At 36.8% G+C, this 19712-nt stretch overlaps 1 protein-coding gene across 2 annotated transcripts; it reads right to left on the bottom strand.

Annotated features, from left to right (window-relative positions):
• Window positions 1–4869: 4869 nt before the first annotated feature.
• On the bottom strand, window positions 4870–17804 carry IMP4_1 (snoRNA-binding rRNA-processing protein imp4; the record flags this gene model as incomplete). Of its 2 annotated transcripts, XM_051211767.1 has the most annotated exons (6): window positions 4870–5020; window positions 6203–6273; window positions 12310–12617; window positions 13851–14050; window positions 14103–14295; window positions 17765–17804. In XM_051211767.1, the coding sequence occupies 6 exons, from the start codon at window positions 17765–17767 to the stop codon at window positions 4899–4901; spliced, it is 897 nt and encodes a 298-aa protein (XP_051071863.1). In that variant the 3' UTR covers window positions 4870–4898. The 2 variants fall into 2 exon arrangements, with proteins under 2 accessions (XP_051071863.1, XP_012800558.1); XM_012945104.2 differs by lacking the exon at window positions 17765–17804 and having other exon boundaries at window positions 14103–14349.
• Window positions 17805–19712: the final 1908 nt, after the last annotated feature.

The raw sequence follows: 19712 nt of genomic DNA, 5'->3' as shown, positions 1-19712 counted from the left end.
AGGGAGAACATAAGTTGTAACCAAGGGGAGTACACTCTCAACTCATGTCCATGATAATGACTTGAACCTTAGTCAGTGTTGAGGTAAATTCGACATTGTTTTTAGATTGCAGGAGATTTGCTCGACTGCTTATACTGATTATTTTCATGCATGACTGAGTCGCTAAATCTCCAACTAGACTGAAAAGGTTTTGAGATATATACTGAATGAGCGACTGATAGAAACATGCTGTAATCATCTGTAGTGAATGAAGATAAAAGGAAAACAACACTACTTGATGATAATTATAAGTAAATTTGTTGACCAATTTCGTTAATAGTTTCATAAATTTTACTAATCATATTACGTGATTGTCAAGTTTCGAATGCTTCATGACGATATCCTGAAACCACAATGTTTAACTAGTGTTGATTGAGGATTAGCGGGTGGAAAAATAGATGTTGCTTCAGGTGATTCAAAATCATCAGAAATTTGTAGCGTTAAAGAACCCGAGCCGCCTAATTATACTATAAATTTCGATTCAAAAATATTCGTCTACATAATATTGATTTTGGTAATAGGTTCAGAAGTTATGATTTTAAATGCTTGTTTGTCCAACAACTACCTGATAGTTTAGTTACTATACTAGTGCAGTCGATAGTACTTTAATTTGTAACTTTATTATCTAAGCTGTGTTCGTCTTTGTAGGTTAATAATATGATAGACCAATTCATAAACCCAAATACGTATAGCAATAACAACTATGATGGGTTTATTGAGAAATGCTAAAGACGATTGAGATGATTTTTAAATTTAAAAGATATAGAGATATAATTCAACGCATGCACGGGCCAAGCTAACTTGCAGGTTGGTGATGTATATGACAATTTTCTAGGAAACCGTTTTAGAAGTCAGGATTAGGAAATAGAGTGACGTTTGAACAACTGACCGATATCGGCTATAATTTAATAAACGTTTATCATCATATAGATGGACGAATCGTTTACAGAAACTCTATAGCTGCTAACTTGGATTTAATTGGTGTCGTGTCACCCTTAACGTCGCAAGTGCTATGAGCTAAACCCACTCTAATGAAAGTTCCTAGTTTTTGTGATGGTCTTCAAGATCTAACGACGTCTTATCCGTCCATATAAAGCAGAAAGATGTTGACATTCAACGTTTTGGTGTACACCAAAACTAGATCACTCTAACTTGTTCCCACAGTAATCTACAGCGCTAAGTTGAAAATATCGTTTGATTGGTTGAATTTAAAGAAAACAAAAAAATAGATAATATTTCGTTTTCGTACCTATACTGCTACTTTGATTTCATTTTTTTTACTTCTACTGCTATGACAGTATGATAATTGTCTGAGAAAGTCAAAATTGTCAGCTACTCATTATCACAATACAACGAGTACTATATAGAATAAACTACGTCTGGAGAACGAACTCTTCATTAAAAAGTCTTCTTCATGTTCCCTAATATTATATTAAGCGTTTAACTAAACAAAATCACTAACAGCAATTTTATGATCATAATATTGACAGACCCGACATGTTAATAATTGATAACAAGTGACTAAAAGTTTGAAGATAACCATATACTTTGTTCTTACAGAAAACGCGTAGAAAACTATTGGGGGCGTTGTTTCTCAAGGTTGATTTTCAAGGATTTTTGTGAGTAGGACGTTGAAACACTGTAGTACTGAACTTTCAAAAACTCATTGAAGTAAGTCACCAGTTCTCTGTTATACTTATGAGGGATATTTCTTTCTAATTTGATGACTGATAATGTGAAAGTTTTAAGTCGTCAGTCTTAGGTTTTCAGATATGAGAATAAATAAGCTGGTCTGAACTAATCCTTGCATCACGTTTTTCAGCTTCAAAGTACATAGGGCATTAAAAAACTAAAGTGAGCTCAAATACACGGGTAGCAAACGGACAATATTGATCAGTAAAGTATTTCAACCGAAAGTTGTAACTTTTGATGCTGAATCAAACGACAATAAAGAGAATTTGAAAGTCTACAGCACTATCAACCTAGCAACATATATTTAGGAATAAATCATTAGTTATCAATAGAGAGATTCCACTGCTTCCTATTTTCTCCCGAAGCATGGCAGTATTTTGTGCATCTGCGGTTATCGTATCCTGACTGACGACGCAGTATCTACTTGTAGCTGCCTTACACAATTTTTTGACCCTCATACCTAAGCCGTTTATGACTGAGTATTAATAAGAAGACCCGAATGTGATTTTCTTTCATTTCCCTATAGATGCTTTGAAATTACAGTAATCAACTGGATTGAGTTCGGTATGGGATAAACGGTATTGTTATTTCCTTGACCCGGAAATTTAACTTCCTTCAGTCAACTCATCCACAGTGAGATTGCAAGGCTTTCGATTGCCGTAAAATTTGTCCATCAGATTACGGAACGGCTTGCAGAATAATATTACTGTTTTTTCTAAATCCGATGTATAATACATCGTTATCACAATTTAACCAGAAAGAAGTGAAAATGTTGTTTCATAGTGGTGGTGTGATGACGGACCACCGGTAAACTCGAGGAAGCTGTAAGAGGCTCAGAAGAAGCCGAAGACGTCTCATCCAACCACCTTCCGGAAGAATATTCTAGAGTTCCAACGTGTAGCTTCCCGATTGGATAGTGCTAATAACCCCCTGTATACGGATTGGAAGACTGTAATGATGATTTCGTTCTCACTAAAAACTATAAATACCTGACAATTTTGTACTATGATTGACACTGTTTGGAATAATATTCCTTTCGTTAGTCTTCTGTCTTCTTACCGCGACTTGGAAGGGTTTTGGTGTTCTAGTGCTCTGTTATACGCGGTAGTATCAAGAAAAATAAACTTTTCAAGATATAACAGGTGGCTCATGCTTTTTGTAAAAATAAATCAATTTTCCGATCTCACTGTGCGCACCAAAGTTTAGTCAAAGGTAGGATGTTATTCAGATGTGCGCTTCAATTCGAAGATTTTAATCACTTGGTATGTGGCATTTTCAAATCACCAACTATGATAGGGTAGTTAACATAACCACAAGTGCAAATGTCCTAATACAAAGTTACCAGGAACAGAAATTTGACGACGATAAATCCATCCTGTATTCAACAACACCTCTCTAGACTTGCACTTTTACAATAGCCATCAAAATTTCTCCATTATCTAGTGTTTCTGAAATACTCGACTGCATATGAAAGTGATCTTAAACACATAATATAATGTTCACTATATACATTTTATAACCCTATTACTTCTAGTGATTGTGTGCTCTGTAAGGATGGGGATGAAACCCATATTTATGATAAGACCCATGTGTAAATGAACAGCAGTCGACTGTACCAAGAATTTAAAATCTTTCGGTGGGCAATATGAAAAACGAATTGCAAAAAGCGAAAAACAACAACTGTCACCTTAAAGTAACCGTGGAAAGTGCATCAAAGCAGTGACTTCGCTTAGTTACAGTGAACTAATAAACGATTAGTTAGATTAATAAACCCAACAGTAATTAAAACGGTAACAATTTTTATACAGTATCTGCCAAAAAACTGGATTATACCTTTTGTCGGTTGACGAAACTAACATGTTATTGGTGTTTTGGGCACATAAATACCAGTATAATACTTTATTATGTTTAAATACAAGCTTCTGGCAGAATATACGTATCGGTATGCAAACGTGGAAAAATTCACTCCGTTTGTGGGATTTTTTCATTGCATTTTTGCTCAAACCAATATTATTTCCATAAATGTCTGACATAGTTCCTCTTGAGAAATTGTGCTTGGTTTAAATAAAAGTAAAGGAAGAACCAAGCTGTACAGTTTGTTTTGAGGGAGAATAATCCGCGACATTTGTGTTGTTCTATTAGGACAAAGTGGTCGAACTTTCGGTCTACATGAACACGGGCCAGCTGTTGAGTAAACATCGTAGATCAACTTTTGTCAATGCATGTGTACAAGTATGAACACGATTTCGACCGGGGAAACATCAAAATATTAGCAAAGGAAACGCAACCCGTTTTAAGAACCTAGTACCGCAATGATTATGCACATCGAGATCGGTTCAATCTACCAACTGGCAAGAGAGCGGATAAAATACTAAGCTAAGGATTGAACAGCGGCTACGCATTGAGTCAGTCCTAGGTCGGCCGAAGCTGCTTGTCAGTAGAGGAATGCTAACGGATCGCTTTATATTAGTATGTACTGAAGAGGTCTATAACAATAGCTGGCAGACACTACACCTCAGACATCCGTACCAAGATAATACGGATGCAACACGTCTTCCTTCGGAAATGGGAGAACTTGACTAAGCATGCTTTCACACAAGCGATATTATACGTCATCCATGAATCTCTACGCCAGAATATTTTACCAAAGAGTACCAAACAAACCATCAAACAACACCCCAATGGTACAGGATTTAGTCTAGAAAGGCTAAAGATTAATCGTGCAACCGGTAATCACCAACGAAAAGTATGGCATTTGTAAATACGATTTATGAACCAAATCAAAGTGCTGAAAAAGAGACGTAAACTCGATTTTCCACATTAAATCGTCTGAGGTCTGAATATCAAAGCATAAGCACCTCTCGAAATAGTGATGTCATACAGAGATAAATATTGTTAGCACAAAGTTCACTCTATATCCAAACATTCGTAGCAAAATTTCTTGAACTACGTATCTCTAACTTATGATCTGTGAACATCTATCAGCCATGCTTTATGCTCGAAGAGTAATACAGGGTGGACTGATGAATAGCTTAGTAACTATGTATTGAGGTGAGGAGTATGTTGTTTTACAAGAAAGAACACGCGTGTAACATAGATATGGCTAGTGCCCAAATTACATATAGAATAAGTCCTCGTCAAGTTTGATTTTATTTACATAATAAGGTTCAAGGAGATGGTGGTTCTGATAAAAATCGTCTTTTAAAAGTGGTATTCATATACGGTCGATAAACCCACTCAATATCCGCTGTGGCTTCTTCATGTAACGGTCCACGCCAAATTTTATACACTGTAAGTAAAATAAAAGTATAACGCACATGAAGTTGAATAACTTTAATTATTGAATATAAATGTATTCGATAAAATCTGAGTAAGGAACAAAAGTAACGATAAGATTGTGAATTATTGCACAAGCGCATCTTAATATAAGTGCTTTTTCTTAGAACATAAAACAGTAATCTTGTTGATGAAAACAAATCAGCAACTAGTCAGGATTTCCCAGAAGCCGATTATTTTATCGAAAAAAATGGGGAAAGTCAACACTAAACGAGCAGCAACTGTTGCGAATTAAAATTGCATACAAAGCATTTACTATCGTAACTGAATAATGTGCATTAATTTTACAGTTCATTCACATTAATTATATCAACTGAAGATTAAGTAAAACATAAATTTACTTAAAACAATTGACAATTAAAGTTATTATTGAATTTCAGGGACAGAATGATATTCTGAGAACTATTACATTGTTTAAAATCGAACAAATGAAAACGACTTAAGTGACCCTTAACTTCACTCTATCGCCTCTTATATAGGGTGGTACTTTTTTCAAATGCTTATCATTGTTCACTTCACACAGAATCATCAAAGTTGTGATGTTCACAAATTTAAACGATGATTACAGCAACTCAATTTCTATGAACTAGTAAGTTATTTGACATTTTTGTGGCTTCACACTTGAATACTGAGGACATATATGACTTTTAAGGGTGATGAATAATGTGTTTATGTTTCTATTATTTCCTTGATTAGTTCATCAAATGAGTGCAAACTATGATAAGTACTGAATGGCAGTGATACATTTCTAGGGAAGGATTGAAGCAAAGAAAAAAACTGCATGCCAGAAACTAATCAGGTTCGACAGCAAGATCTAATAGCGAGTGAAGCACAAAGCTCATATCTTCTCAACCGTTTGTTTGTCGAGTCATATTTAATAATACATATTTAAGTGTTGAATATTTTGTATATAATGATAACATTTTACCATTGAAAAAAATCTATTATACTGATATGATTTCAGTGTATAAGGAGGCTTGTATCAATAATTTGGAATCATGAACAGTTAACATATCGTAAAGAATCCATCCAACGACGTTCTTTCTATTATTTCAACAGCCCAATATAGATATTATTTATCACATTCTTTAGTCTTTCTTCTGCATCAAAAAATCATGCAATGTATCATACTTACAACGTAAATCGAATGAAGGCCCATGTTCAGTTAGTTCCAATTTTTTATCCATATATTTATATGTGTGGTGTCTTCAAAAAAAAGGAATAAACCATGAATAATAACAATCTTGTTACAATATAGTTGAAAATGATAATAAATAACACACTGCAATTATGAAATGGGACTTTACGACCTGAGATTTGATAAACGCATTTCGAATATTCTTCGTTCAAATATTAGTCTTTTAATATGATGGAGATCTTTAAACAATTAACAGATTCCTTTACTAAGGGACTCACTAAGGGTTAAAGTATGTCTACTGACTCTTAAGCGTTATTAAAGTCAAAACTCAAAACTTATAAATGGGCTCAAAACCCGATTCTGTGGCAAATTGTCCTCAATAAATGAGGTGATTTTACCGACCACATTTAAAAATAATTTAACGCTACCCTACAAGTTGTTAGGTGTTTTATAGAGCGTACTACAGAAGTCTAGAAATCTGGCCATCTAATCAAAACAGGGTCAAATAGTCAATGGGTTTTGTACCCACCACGTAAGTGTACGTAGGTTAAGTACTTATACGATTTCAAATTACTTGATCGTTAGTAGAGGTTGGTGGATGATATAACAATGGCCTTTGTATTACGAAAAAGCCCTCAAGCATCGGCTACACAAACTGAATTAGGTTAGCAGTGTTAGGACCTGCCTTGATTCTAGAGCTAACAAAATATCTACCGTATGAAAATTGTCTGTTCATGAAGTTAACAGGAATGTACTTTAGAACGTCATTCATAGAAATTTTGAACACAAGCATTCTTCATATCAAAAGCAATATTCACCAAAATAAAACTATATATACGATTCACACAATATGTGAATGGTTTTTAGTTTTATCATTCAATTATCAATTCGCTAAATCACGATAAACTAGAGTAACAATAGAATATTTAATTTAGATCTGTTCCAAGTACTAAAACACAAGTATGATTTAGTCAGTGAGAACAGAAAAAAACCTCTTAAACAGGCTATATTACACATTATGGATAAAATAATATTATCCTTTACTGTGTTTAAAGCCCATGTTTCAATGCAGTTAACATTCATGATAAAATAGATCACTCTTTGCTAATAATAAATCTTTTGAGCGGATACCTAAGTTTATGCGTTAATTATATATTAGAAAAGGCGGCTAACAATACCCAGTCATCACCATTATAAAACTTAATTTCCAAACAGAAATTTATCAGAACAATCTTGAATTTTAACGACGACAAAATTCAAATAGTTCACAATAAATCCTACTTATGCATGTAATTCTTGTTGAATAGAGTGGTAACTATGATCATTGAATAGCGAGGAAAATATATGAAGTGGAAGTTTGTAAGTTCAACTTTCACGAAAAAAACAACACTTGATTGTAGGTACATCCGATTTTTTTTAACATGTTTCTCGAATTCTACTGCCAAACCCAAACTAGAATGTGATCATTAATTTTCAGCTGACAATAACCACCAATATTTAAGAATCAGTTCGGTACTGTAGGTTTACCTAACTTAAACCGTAATCGCTAGTAAATTTATTACTTTCAATGCATACTATGGAATAATTCAATTTTAACCAATAGACATGTATGCCTTATCTTGGCCGTTGCAATGAAACACTTACGCATTCATAACTTACTTACTTACTTACGCCTGTTACTCCTCGTGAAGGAGCATAGGCCGCTCACCAGCATTCTCCATCCAACCCTGTCCTGGGCAATCCTTTCTAGCTCCGTCCAGTTGTAATTCATCCTTTTCATATCTGCTTCTATTATCCGACGCAATGTGTTCTTTGGCCTTCCTCTTTTCCGCTTCCCTTCAGGATTCCAAGTTAGGGCTTGCCTAGTGATGCAGTTTGACGATTTGCGTAATGTATGTCCTATCCATTTCCATCGTCTTTTCCTAATTTCTTCTTCAGCTGGAAGTTGGTTTGTTCTCTCCCACAGAAGGCTGTTGCTGATGGTATCCGGCCAATGGATGTTGAGTATCTTGCGAAGACAGCTATTTATAAATACTTGTACTTTCTTGATTGTGGTTGTTGTAGTTCTCCAAGTTTCAGCTCCATACAGTAGAACTGCCTTGACGTTCGTATTGAAGATTCTCACTTTGATATTGGTTGAAAGTTGTTTTGAGTTCCATATATTCTTCAATTGTAGGAATGCGACCCTTGCTTTGCCGATCCTCGCCTTTACGTCTGCATCGGATCCTCCTTGTTCATCGATGATGCTTCCCAGGTATGTGAAGGACTCTACATCTTCCAGAGTTTCGCCATCAAGTGTGATTGGATTGCTGTTTTCCGCTTTGAATTTGAGGACCTTAGTTTTCCCTTTGTGTATGCTGAGGCCTACTGATGCAGAGACTGCTGCTACACTGGCTGTCTTCATCTGCATCTGTTCGTGTGTACGTGATAGGAGGGCTAGGTCATCTGTGAAGTCCAAATCGTCTAATTGGTTCTGAGCTGTCCATTGTATTCCGTGTTTTCCTTCAGATGTCGAGGTCCTCGTAATCCAGTCGACCACCAGAAGAAAGAGGAAGGGAGAGGGTAAACAGCCTTGTCTGACTCCGGTCCGTACTTGGAATGCATCTGTCAGCTGTCCTCCATGCACGACCTCACACTGTAGACCGTCGTATGAGTTCCGGATAATGTTGACAATCTTCTCAGGAACTCACTCCATAGTGTCGAAGAAGTTTCCATAACGTCCTCCTATCTACACTGTCGAATGCCTTTTCATAATCAATGAAGTTGATGTATAGTGATGAGTTCCACTCAACTGATTGTTCGACGATGATCCGTAGTGTTGCAATTTGGTCTGTGCACGACCGATCCTTACGGAATCCAGCTTGTTGATCTCGAAGTTGGGCGTCTACTGCATCCTTCATCCGGTTCAGCAACACTCTGTTGAAGACTTTCCCTGGTATTGACAGTAGTGTTATGCCTCTGTAGTTTTCACATTTGCTCAGATCTCCTTTCTTTGGAATCTTGACGAGGTGTCCTTCTTTCCAGTCCATCGGCACTTGCTCCTCCTCCCAAATCTTTTTGAATAGAAGATAAAGCATGCTTGTGGTTGTTTCGATGTCTGATTTCAGTGCTTCAGCTGGTATGTTGTCGGGTCCCGCTGCTTTCCCGTTCTTGATGTGTCTGACGGCCATTCTGATTTCTTCCGTAGTTGGTGGATTGACATCTATAGGAAGATCTATGTGTGCTGCTTCGATGTCCGGCGGATTCATTGGAGCCGGCCTATTCAGGAGTTCCTCGAAGTATTCTACCCATCTGTTACGCTGTTGTTGAATTTCGGTGATTGGCTTGCCTTCTTTGTCTTTGACCGGCCTCTCTGGTTTACTGTATTTCCCTGATAGTTTCTTCGTTGTATCGTAAAGCTGTTTCATATTTCCTTCTCTAGCAGCTTTTTCTGCCGTCGTTGCTAGTTCTTCCACGTATTTCTTCTTGTCGGCTCTAATGCTCCTCTTCACTTGTTTGTTTGCTTCTATGTATTCAGCTTGTGCTTGGACTTTCTCTGCTCGTGTTCGGCTGTTGTTTATTGCTGCCTTCTTGTTCTTCCTTTCTTTGATCTTGTCCAGTGTTTCTGTAGAGATCCATTCCTTATGATGGTATTTCTTTAGATCGAGAACCTCTTGACACGTTGAAGTTAGTGCTTCCTTGATGCCTTTCCAGTTGTCCTCCATAGTAGTTTCTTCTTCTTTCAGTAGATTGTGTAAGGCTTGGAACCTGTTGTTGAGAGCTATCTTGAATTCATTGAGTTTGTCAGTATCTCGAAGGAAGGCCGTATTGAACCTTTGTATTGCTGTTTGTCCACTTGTCCAGTTCTTTTTTAGCTTCAGTTTTATATTGGCTACAACTAGGTGGTGATCTGAAGCTACGTCAGCACCTCTCCTGGTTCTCACATCTTCCATTGTCCTTCGGAATTTTTGTTGATGCAAATATGATCTATTTGGTTCTCTGTAGTGTGGTCCGGTGAGATCCATGTAGCCTTGTGTATACGCTTGTGTGGAAATATTGTGCCTCCTATGACCAATTTGTTGAATGCACACAAATTTGCAAATCTTTCTCCATTTTCGTTTCTTTCTCCCAGTCCATGTCGTCCCATAATATCTTCATATCCAGTGTTGTCTATTTCGACTTTGGCATTTAGATCTCCCATTAGAATGGTGAGGTCCTTTCTTGGGCATTTCTCTATCACTGACTGCAGCCGCTCGTAGAATTGATCTTTAATGTCGTCGTTGCTATCATTGGTGTGTGCATAACATTGGATAATATTCATTAAGATCCCCTCCTTCTTTGTTTTGAATGATGCTTTGATGATTCTGGATCCGTGAGATTCCCATCCTACAAGTGCATTTCGTGCTACTTTGGACAGCATAAGAGCGACTCCCTGAGTGTGTGGAGCATTGTCCCCTTCGTGACCGGAGTATAGCAGCATCTCTCCCGTAGCTAGCCTTTTCTGTCCAGCTTGGGTCCAGTGGGTTTCGCTGATTCCCAGTACTGCTAAGTTGTATCTCCTCATTTCCACTGATATTTGACTGGTCTTCCCGGTTTCCCACATTGTTCGAACGTTCCATGTACCTATAAAAATTTTTGCTCTGGTTGTTAGAAGGGGCATCGGCCTCGTGGCTTCCGAAGGAACTCGGCTTTCACCATGAAGCGTCATAATTCTTCTAAATGAAGACCTTCTAACTCCCAGGGCAGAGTTAAAATGGTTTGGATTATTTTTTCTGGTAAGGGTTTTTTTAGCGAGTTAGTTTTCTACGGGATGGGGACGCTAACCCCATGCCCAACCCTCCTCCTTTACCCGGGCTTGGGACCGGCGGCAACCCTATAAGAGCTACAGGCGGAGTTACGCATTCATAACAGTTTAACCTAAATATAAAGTTATTGATAACTGTTTGTTACAAGAAACACTTTTTGTATATCGTGTGAATCATGATTTACAACCCAGTTAATCTTATTCAGTTTACTTACCAAAAATTAATCGAATTATAATTATTAATCATAGATGATTCTTGGTATCTTTTTATTGTGCTTAACTTCTTTTCATCGTAATCAAGTATCAACTAATTAACAATAATTGAAACCAGTGTTGGTAATTTTTAAGGCAACAATTTGAATAACACACCATAACCAATTTATCAAGAACAAATTTAAGTACCTACCATTTATTTCATACTTTACTTTAGGTATAAAAGATTTAGTGACACCTATACACCAACTATACAAATCAAAGCAGGTGAATAATACAGTTAGAACATGCTAATATTCAGTAACTGAGGTTCAAATGTCATAACCACAACAACATCACTTCCAGAATAACACTACCACTAAACTTAAAATCTAGAAAAGTGATTCACTTTGAAATATGAATCGCCGTGAATCAACTATTAGCTGATACGACTAGATTATCTTCTATCTTTATAGGGTGTTGTGAGGATTGTTGAATTTCAGGTTTCACATAACGAAATGATTTTGATTAGATAACCACTAGAAAAACAAGAAACACTGGACAGTTATTATGGGCTATTACGGGATTCCTCAGTAGTGCATATCCACAATCTCCCTCCAGGTTGGGTCATGCAAAACTGATATTTCTTATTTTACATGACATATTAGAAATAGACAATTTCTCTCATTGTAAATAATGATTTTTTTTAAATTTAAAGGTTATTGATGTGATTAATTAATTAATCATTCGTATTATTCTGGTTGGATATATTTTATAATATAAACGAAACAGCATTAATTTTCCAGTGGATACATATTCAGTAATCGTATTTCTATTTGGGAACTGATTCAGTGGACAAATCGGCAGTTAAACCTACATTCACCATTTTAACGCTAAGTCGATGGTGTCGTCATAAGCGTTTGGTTTACTGTTTTAAAACGATTCAATATCAATAATCGCACGAATAAGTACCAAAACGAAGATTTTAAAGAATGACTGATGTCAATTTATGACAATCAGAATTATTCAAGAGAAACACAACAATTTTACTGACAAATGTCTCCTGAATAATTCACCAAATAACAAGTGACATGTTAAGATGAAATTCATATGTAATAAACATTCTAACCTGAAACATATGACATCATCCTCCTCGTACCATGTAACCACACGTTTAGAATCATCTTTCGGTACAGGAAATAAATGTTTCAATATACAACGAACACGTTGACCTAATTTGGAATTTAATCCCTTAAATATATGATTAGGATATGTCTGAGGCATTTTCGCTCCGGTGCCACAACCCATAGTCTCCATATCATGACGTGTGCGTACATTGTATAAAGTGAATACAGCAGTTGGACCAAACGGCAAATGACTAATAATCAAAGTGTCTGGGACGCCGCGTGATTCGTTGACAATAACGATATCAGTAATCTGCAATCCCCAAGAAAAATATACACATAAAGGACAATAAAAACAATATTATTTTTAAAGGCAATAAATGGTGTATTAACAATGCGTTATGATATGACTACATGAGACGGCTTCGGTTACTATTGCAGATTTGTAATCATTTGCATTTTAACACAGGAATTTTCAGGTTTTCTACATTTTTTTATTATCGTTAAAATATAATTGTAAACAATAAAACTGAGACTAAGGACTTCAGCCAACAATACGTTCATTTAGAGGATCATTAGTGAATGACAGAAGTCATAAGCTAGTAGCGAACGCTCAAGTCATTTGCATTGATAAGGAATGGATTAGAAGGATTCATAAAAAAGTAAAGACGTGGTTATAACAACTACTTTTCGATAATATGATACAGCTTTCTTACTTAACGTAAGCAACGTGAAAAACCAGCATGTAAAAAGTAAGAAAATGGAAACTAGTACTATAGTATCAAAACAAAAATTTATGAACTAATATTTTTGATTCGTAAAGTAAAAACATAACAACAAACGAAATATCCGAGCTGCTATCAGTGAGCGAGTAAGCAGAAACGACGAAAAGACAACGAGAGATCACTGTCTTTTCAAATTCTTAGGGTCACATGTAGTGAGACAGAACACAAGTGACTGTCTATCAAAATACAATCAAAAAGGGTGTATCCTGCTTTTAAACATAATACCATACTTGAGTCAGCAAAGCTAAGGGATATGGCAGTCAAGTTCCCTTTATTAATACTCTGGCTTTTATCTCGATTTCCTCTCCCGGTGGTAATATGGTGTGGAGAACGGAACCGGTAAAAATACGCGCCAGGTTCTACGTCGAATACGATTGACTGCGGACAACATAGGAGTACCTTGGGACGATTGTCGTGACAAAAACAACTCACTAACAAAGATATACAAAGCAAATGCATCAGATTTATGTTGCCCACCTTCCGTGAACTTTAATATCTTTCATCAAAATAATAAACTCGTACAAATGTCAGTAGACTACCTAGGCATTTAATTTCATGGTATGATTTCTTATCCAGTATTTAAGATCCTAATCTCATTTCTACAAACTTTTTTCAAACCATCATAACTTTAAGTGTCGATTTCATGTAGATTAAAATCAGTTATTTTAATTAGAATATATTTCAACCAGGTTAGTGATAAAAATACATTATCACTGAGACTTTTCAGTAAATAAAATAAGATGAGTTAAAAACTCACACACCTGTTTTGCTAAACAAGCTTCCAACAAATTCTTGTTCAAGTAGTTACCACGATTAATTTTAGCAGCATTCGGAATGAGAAAACGTAATTCCTTGGCGAATTCTTTTAGTTTTGAACTAGGAGAACGTGATGTAGTGATAACAACGCGCGGATCATCAGTTCCAGCCCAAAGATACTCATCATCTTGATAATTAGCAACTCCTAATACAAACGAATTGTTAAGAACATATATAGAAAACACAGACGTTCGTACCTTCACCGCCACCATCACTCCAGTCTAATTCTTCATTTAACTGTAAAGCACCTTCTTGAATTTCTTTAGGTAGCACTTTCCCTTCAGCTAAAGCAACTTTTAACATCTTTTTCTTCTTTTCGTTTTCAGCATCTCGAACTTCAATCGATCTTCTGTAAATAAATTCTCTGCGTAATCTGGCTTGACGTTTCAACTGAATGTAAACACAGTATAATAAATAACACAAAAATAATAAGATCCTGTACATCTTTCGTAAGGAATAGCAATTATATCAACAGTGAAATTTATCTAGCAAAATACTAATGTTTGAAGAAAACCTGACAATAGTCATACTTATTCAAATTAAGAGGAATCTATAAAGTATTTCTGAATTTCTTTTCTCGACATCAATTCACTTTAAACCCTTAGAAAAAGTCATAACAGAAATTCAAACTGAAATATATATTGGGCCTAACAGCCAGGTTTCGATTTACAGGAGAGTGAGAGACCCACAGGATCGATTTCCTCGATCCCCTATAGCATCTAGTTATTTTTGTTTTTCACTTATCACTTTGTTTATAAGCATATAACTTTTTAAAAAGCAATCCTAGTGAGCACCTATCTTGTCTTCAGATATCCGTTCAAAATCCTTTCTACAGTAACCTACCTTTACCTATTTTTTATGAGTATTCAGGAACTCAACAGCTATAGCTTCAGCTTCTCTAGAGGAACGAAACTTTTATTCCCTTACTTACTTTTTTGTGTCCAAAAAACAATAACAACAATATACAATAGGTGCTCCCAGAACCTTATATCCCACAGAGTCGCCAAATTTTGAAAGACAAAGCCTGGTTTCAGCCTGGCCTATTACTAAAAAAAAATTATCTAGGAAAAATACTTTACATGAAAATTTTTATGTAATACAAAACTACAATGAAAAAGAAACTAGATAGTTTGTACTGACTAGTTAAACAACAGAATAGGCCATCGGATAAGGTTGTTCTGATTTCGCAGCAGCGTAAATCGAAGTTCGGAGTGAAAAAAATTCTACTTCAGTGACTAATGATTTAAAATGTCTATTTCTTCTTTACTCGCTTCTTATCATACACCATCTTATGATGCTGTGCTGAGTTGTTCCACATACAGTGCAAAGCGATAAGTAACAACAAAATGTTTAAAAATGAGTTAACTCTTGGTATTTGAGCAAGGTTAACTGATGTCGCGCTTTTATAATTATCATTCATAGGTCGATGTTTGCGAAGGTTATATCTCCCAAAACATCGGAAGAATTGGCAGGTTAACTACCGATTTTCAAACCGTCTTACCCGGTTTATAAATCAACGACCATCATGTAGTTATTATTCGAAAATATGTTAAAACCAAAATATTCGCCAAGTAACAGTATACAGTAGTTAATAGTGGACTAGAAACAGTACGACGGCTGTGATAGTTTCCCGGACCAAGAACCGACACATGTGGTTGTCCTAAGGTCTCTCCTGTCAAACTTTTGACTAGGAAATATAATTGACAAGATAGTGAAACAACGTATTACGTTATACCCATGCAGTGATCAGTGACCTGGACGGGTTCATAAATCACTTTTCTTTCCAGACGCGGCCGCACAAGCACTAATAGTTTGGGTCCTCCATCTTCTAAAGTAGCTTTAATATCACACATTTTTATTTGTGTATATCTGTACGAAGTATCCCATAAACATAGGTAACACATTATTTAACCATCCAAAGATACTACTAGTTACAATATCACGTTCAAAAGTTCCCTAATAATACATATTCATTTCGAATTAAGCTGTACATCGATCTTCATGAAAACGAACATTTATCTACATTTTGTAAATTCTGAACAGTGTAGCTTTATTATGTGACATAGCTCATTATCTAACGTTTATGAATATTTTCCTTCAGTTTGGATATCTATATTAAACTTTAAAAAATTCTAAACACGATAACAAGCAGGTATTTATCGGAGTATCTAATCGTGTGGACCGTATTTCTAGTACAAGACCATAAAACTTTCATCGTATGACAGCATCGCATAGAAATAACGCCGAAAATATAGATTTCAAAATTACTTGTTCGCTAACTTACAGAGCCCCTAGATGCCCTGGTACAACTGAGGGTGGGGAGAGTCAGCTCTCCTCGCAGTGCTCTCACATGGCCACGTGTATACAGCCATTGTCAGGGAAGTCCTACTCACTTCCTCCTTGTAGCGCGGGTGTTGTCTACGAAATTGAGAGGACGATGTAGGAGTTATCAGATAATTTGTCAACCATTATGAACGTAGGATCTGACATGGACTTAAGTCATCACACTCCATCAGTTTAGAAAGAGGGATTCAACAAGGTGAAAAGGAAAGACTGGAAAATAATATTGAAGTTAATAGAAATCTGAACATTGAAATACAGTTCAAAATGAAAGTGAAGAACGGAAAATCGGAAAACAAGTACAGCCATGTCGTCCAGTTATTGATTACAAGCATTGGATAGACTACACTTAAGTATTCTGTACCTACTCATACTGTTCCAACTGGAATTCAGTGACTTCACAGACCGACATGATGTCTTAATTTGCTTACTTTTAAGTTTTCTTAACACAGTTCTATATTAGGCAACATAGGACATAGAACTAGATGGTGGTTAGGGATAACTAACGTCCCGAAGTTATGATTGGTAACTATTCTGGCAGAATTGTGAGCGTTTATAATATATTTATTTCAAAACCGATGCCATGAAAGTTTGGATATATGTATCTGAGCTGCAAGAACATAATCCGGACCAGAACAATGCCACAGAGAAAAGCTAAATGTTTCTCAATCGTTCAGCATTATGAAAATACCATGCACTGGAGCTAATATGAGAAGTTACGGTAATAATTAAGTCACAGCGATCTATAGTTAACCTTTACCAATTTAGAAACAGAGCCTACAACAAAGATGTAGGAAGTTTATGATTTGCACTATTGGATTTTAATGTATCTGCAGAGGCTGTGGACGGAAAAGCAGTGATTTTTTCGACAATTAGCGATTACCATAAACGGGATGTTCATATAGAGTGTCACGTAGTCAGAGAGTATTCATGTAACATAGCAACATCGCAGCGATCTGATAAATTAGATGAAAGTTTAGTGATCAATACAGTGTCTGGGTCTTAAGAAGTTTTGAAATATATCACTAATTACCTACCAAGCAAACACCAAAACTATGTGATGGCGCTTTACTTCATAGTAACGAGGAAACTCTGCACATCGAGTGAGTACTTTTGAAGTTGTGTTCCCCAGACTAGATTATTTAGTTGTACAGCTACCGTCATTTTGGCGAGTGTTTACTTCATATGTATGTGAAGTATTTCGTTCTACATAAAATACAAAACCAATGGCATTTGGAGACTTTCGAAATGATAGGACGACAACTCCCTTTAGACCCTCATTCTCAATTTTGGGAGATTACTCAGTTAGTTGGAGAACCATGAATCACTGTAAGAAATACACACGATTGTCGAATATATTTTCACTAATTTCCACCCTGTCCGTACTAACACTGGACGTTGTTACGCTAGACATTTGTACATATTTATTCTTTAAACATGTCACATTGGTACATGTATTTTGTTGTTGAATGTAGTGAAGCACCAATAGTAATGTCGCCAAGATTGGGAACAAGCTTACCATCTATGATGTTACACTTTAAAGTGGCGGCTTACCTTAGAAGGTCGTTCAAGGCAAATTCAAAAAATGCTGGATTTTCTTCAGACAGAAAGAGTGAACCAAGTATTTTGATAATTTTGTCTGTATCTCTTTAGGAGGTTTAGGAGCGAAGCAATATTAAAACACCTATCTTAGCTTTTCGAGAAATGAGAAAACAAACCTATAGGTTAGCTTCCTTTTCCGAGATAGGATAGGGTGCTGAATGAATCAGGTTAGTCATCTCTTTGGAGGTCTCCCAGTTGGTGAAGCTTCAAGCAATTGCTAAGGCAAAAGGACTGAGAAGGCCATTTACGCAAACACTGGTCCCAATACTAAACCATGTAGCATTCTCATTAGCATAGATCTCCATGGGACGACACACTTCCAGCTAAATCTAGTCCAATAGAAACTCATTCTCCCGAAGTTATCGTACATGCTGACTTCAATGAACTTGAGTTAATCTTAATTATACAAAGAAACTCTCCAGCTCTGGCAGAGAAGAGTGAATAGTCGAAATCCTCATGAAGTCAGGAAATACGTAGGACTCAACACGCCTCTATGGCTCTTCCAGAAACAGTGAACAGGTTCGCCATTCTGATGTCATCTAACTTACCCTCAAACACTCTAGCTTATCTGATCAATTCATTATTCATTCTAATCATTGGGATCTGGTGCATACCCAATATTTCTGATTTACCACTGTGTGAAGATCTTTGCTAGAGTGAATTGAGGAACTCCTTAGTAGGCCGGCTCCAATGAATCCAGTGCACATCGAAGCAGCACACACAGATCTTCCTATAGATGTCAATCCACCAACGACGGGAGAAAGCAGAATGACCATCAGACAAATCAAGAGCGGGAAAGCAGCGGGACCCGACAACATACCAGCTGAAACACTGAAATCAGACATCGAAACAACCACAAGCATGCTTTATCTTCTATTCAAAAAGATTTGGGAGGAGGAACAAGTGCCGATGGACTGGAAAGAAGGATACCTCGTCAAGATTCCAAAGAAAGGAGATCTGAGCAAATGTGAAAACTACAGAGGCATAACACTACTGTCAATACCAGGGAAAGTCTTCAACAGAGTGTTGCTGAACCGGATGAAATACGCAGCATACTCCCAACTTCGAGATCAACAAGCTGGATTTCTTAAGAATCGGTCGTGCACAGACCAAATTGCAACACTACGGATCATCGTCGAACAATCAGTTGAGTGGAACTCGTCACTATACATCAACTTCATTGATTATGAAAAGGCATTTGACAGTGTAGATGAGAGGACGTTATGGAAAATTCTTCGACACTACGGAGTTCCTGAGAAGATTGTCAATATTATCCGGAACTCATACGACGGACTACAGTGCAAAGTAGTGCATGGAGGACAGCTGACAGATGCATTCCAAGTACGGACCGGAGTCAGACAAGGCTGTTTACCCTCTCCCTTCCTCTTTCTTCTGGTGGTCGACTGGATTACGAGGACCTCGACATCTGAAGGAAAACACGGAATACAATGGACAGCTCAGAACCAATTAGACGATTTGGACTTCACAGATGACCTAGCCCTCCTATCACGTACACACGAACAGATGCAGATGAAGACAGCCAGTGTAGCAGCAGTCTCTGCATCAGTAGGCCTCAGCATACACAAAGGGAAAACTAAGGTCCTCAAATTCAAAGCGGAAAACAGCAATCCAATCACACTTGATGGCGAAACTCTGGAAGATGTAGAGTCCTTCACATACCTGGGAAGCATCATCGATGAACAAGGAGGATCCGATGCAGACGTAAAGGCGAGGATCGGCAAAGCAAGGGTCGCATTCCTACAATTGAAGAATATATGGAACTCAAAACAACTTTCAACCAATATCAAAGTGAGAATCTTCAATACGAACGTCAAGGCAGTTCTACTGTATGGAGCTGAAACTTG

Source organism: Schistosoma haematobium, chromosome ZW (genome assembly GCF_000699445.3).
Source record: "Schistosoma haematobium chromosome ZW, whole genome shotgun sequence".
Lineage (NCBI taxonomy): Eukaryota > Metazoa > Platyhelminthes > Trematoda > Strigeidida > Schistosomatidae > Schistosoma > Schistosoma haematobium.
The sequence above is the reverse complement of the archived record's forward strand: the minus strand, read 5'-3'. Positions and strand labels throughout refer to the sequence as shown.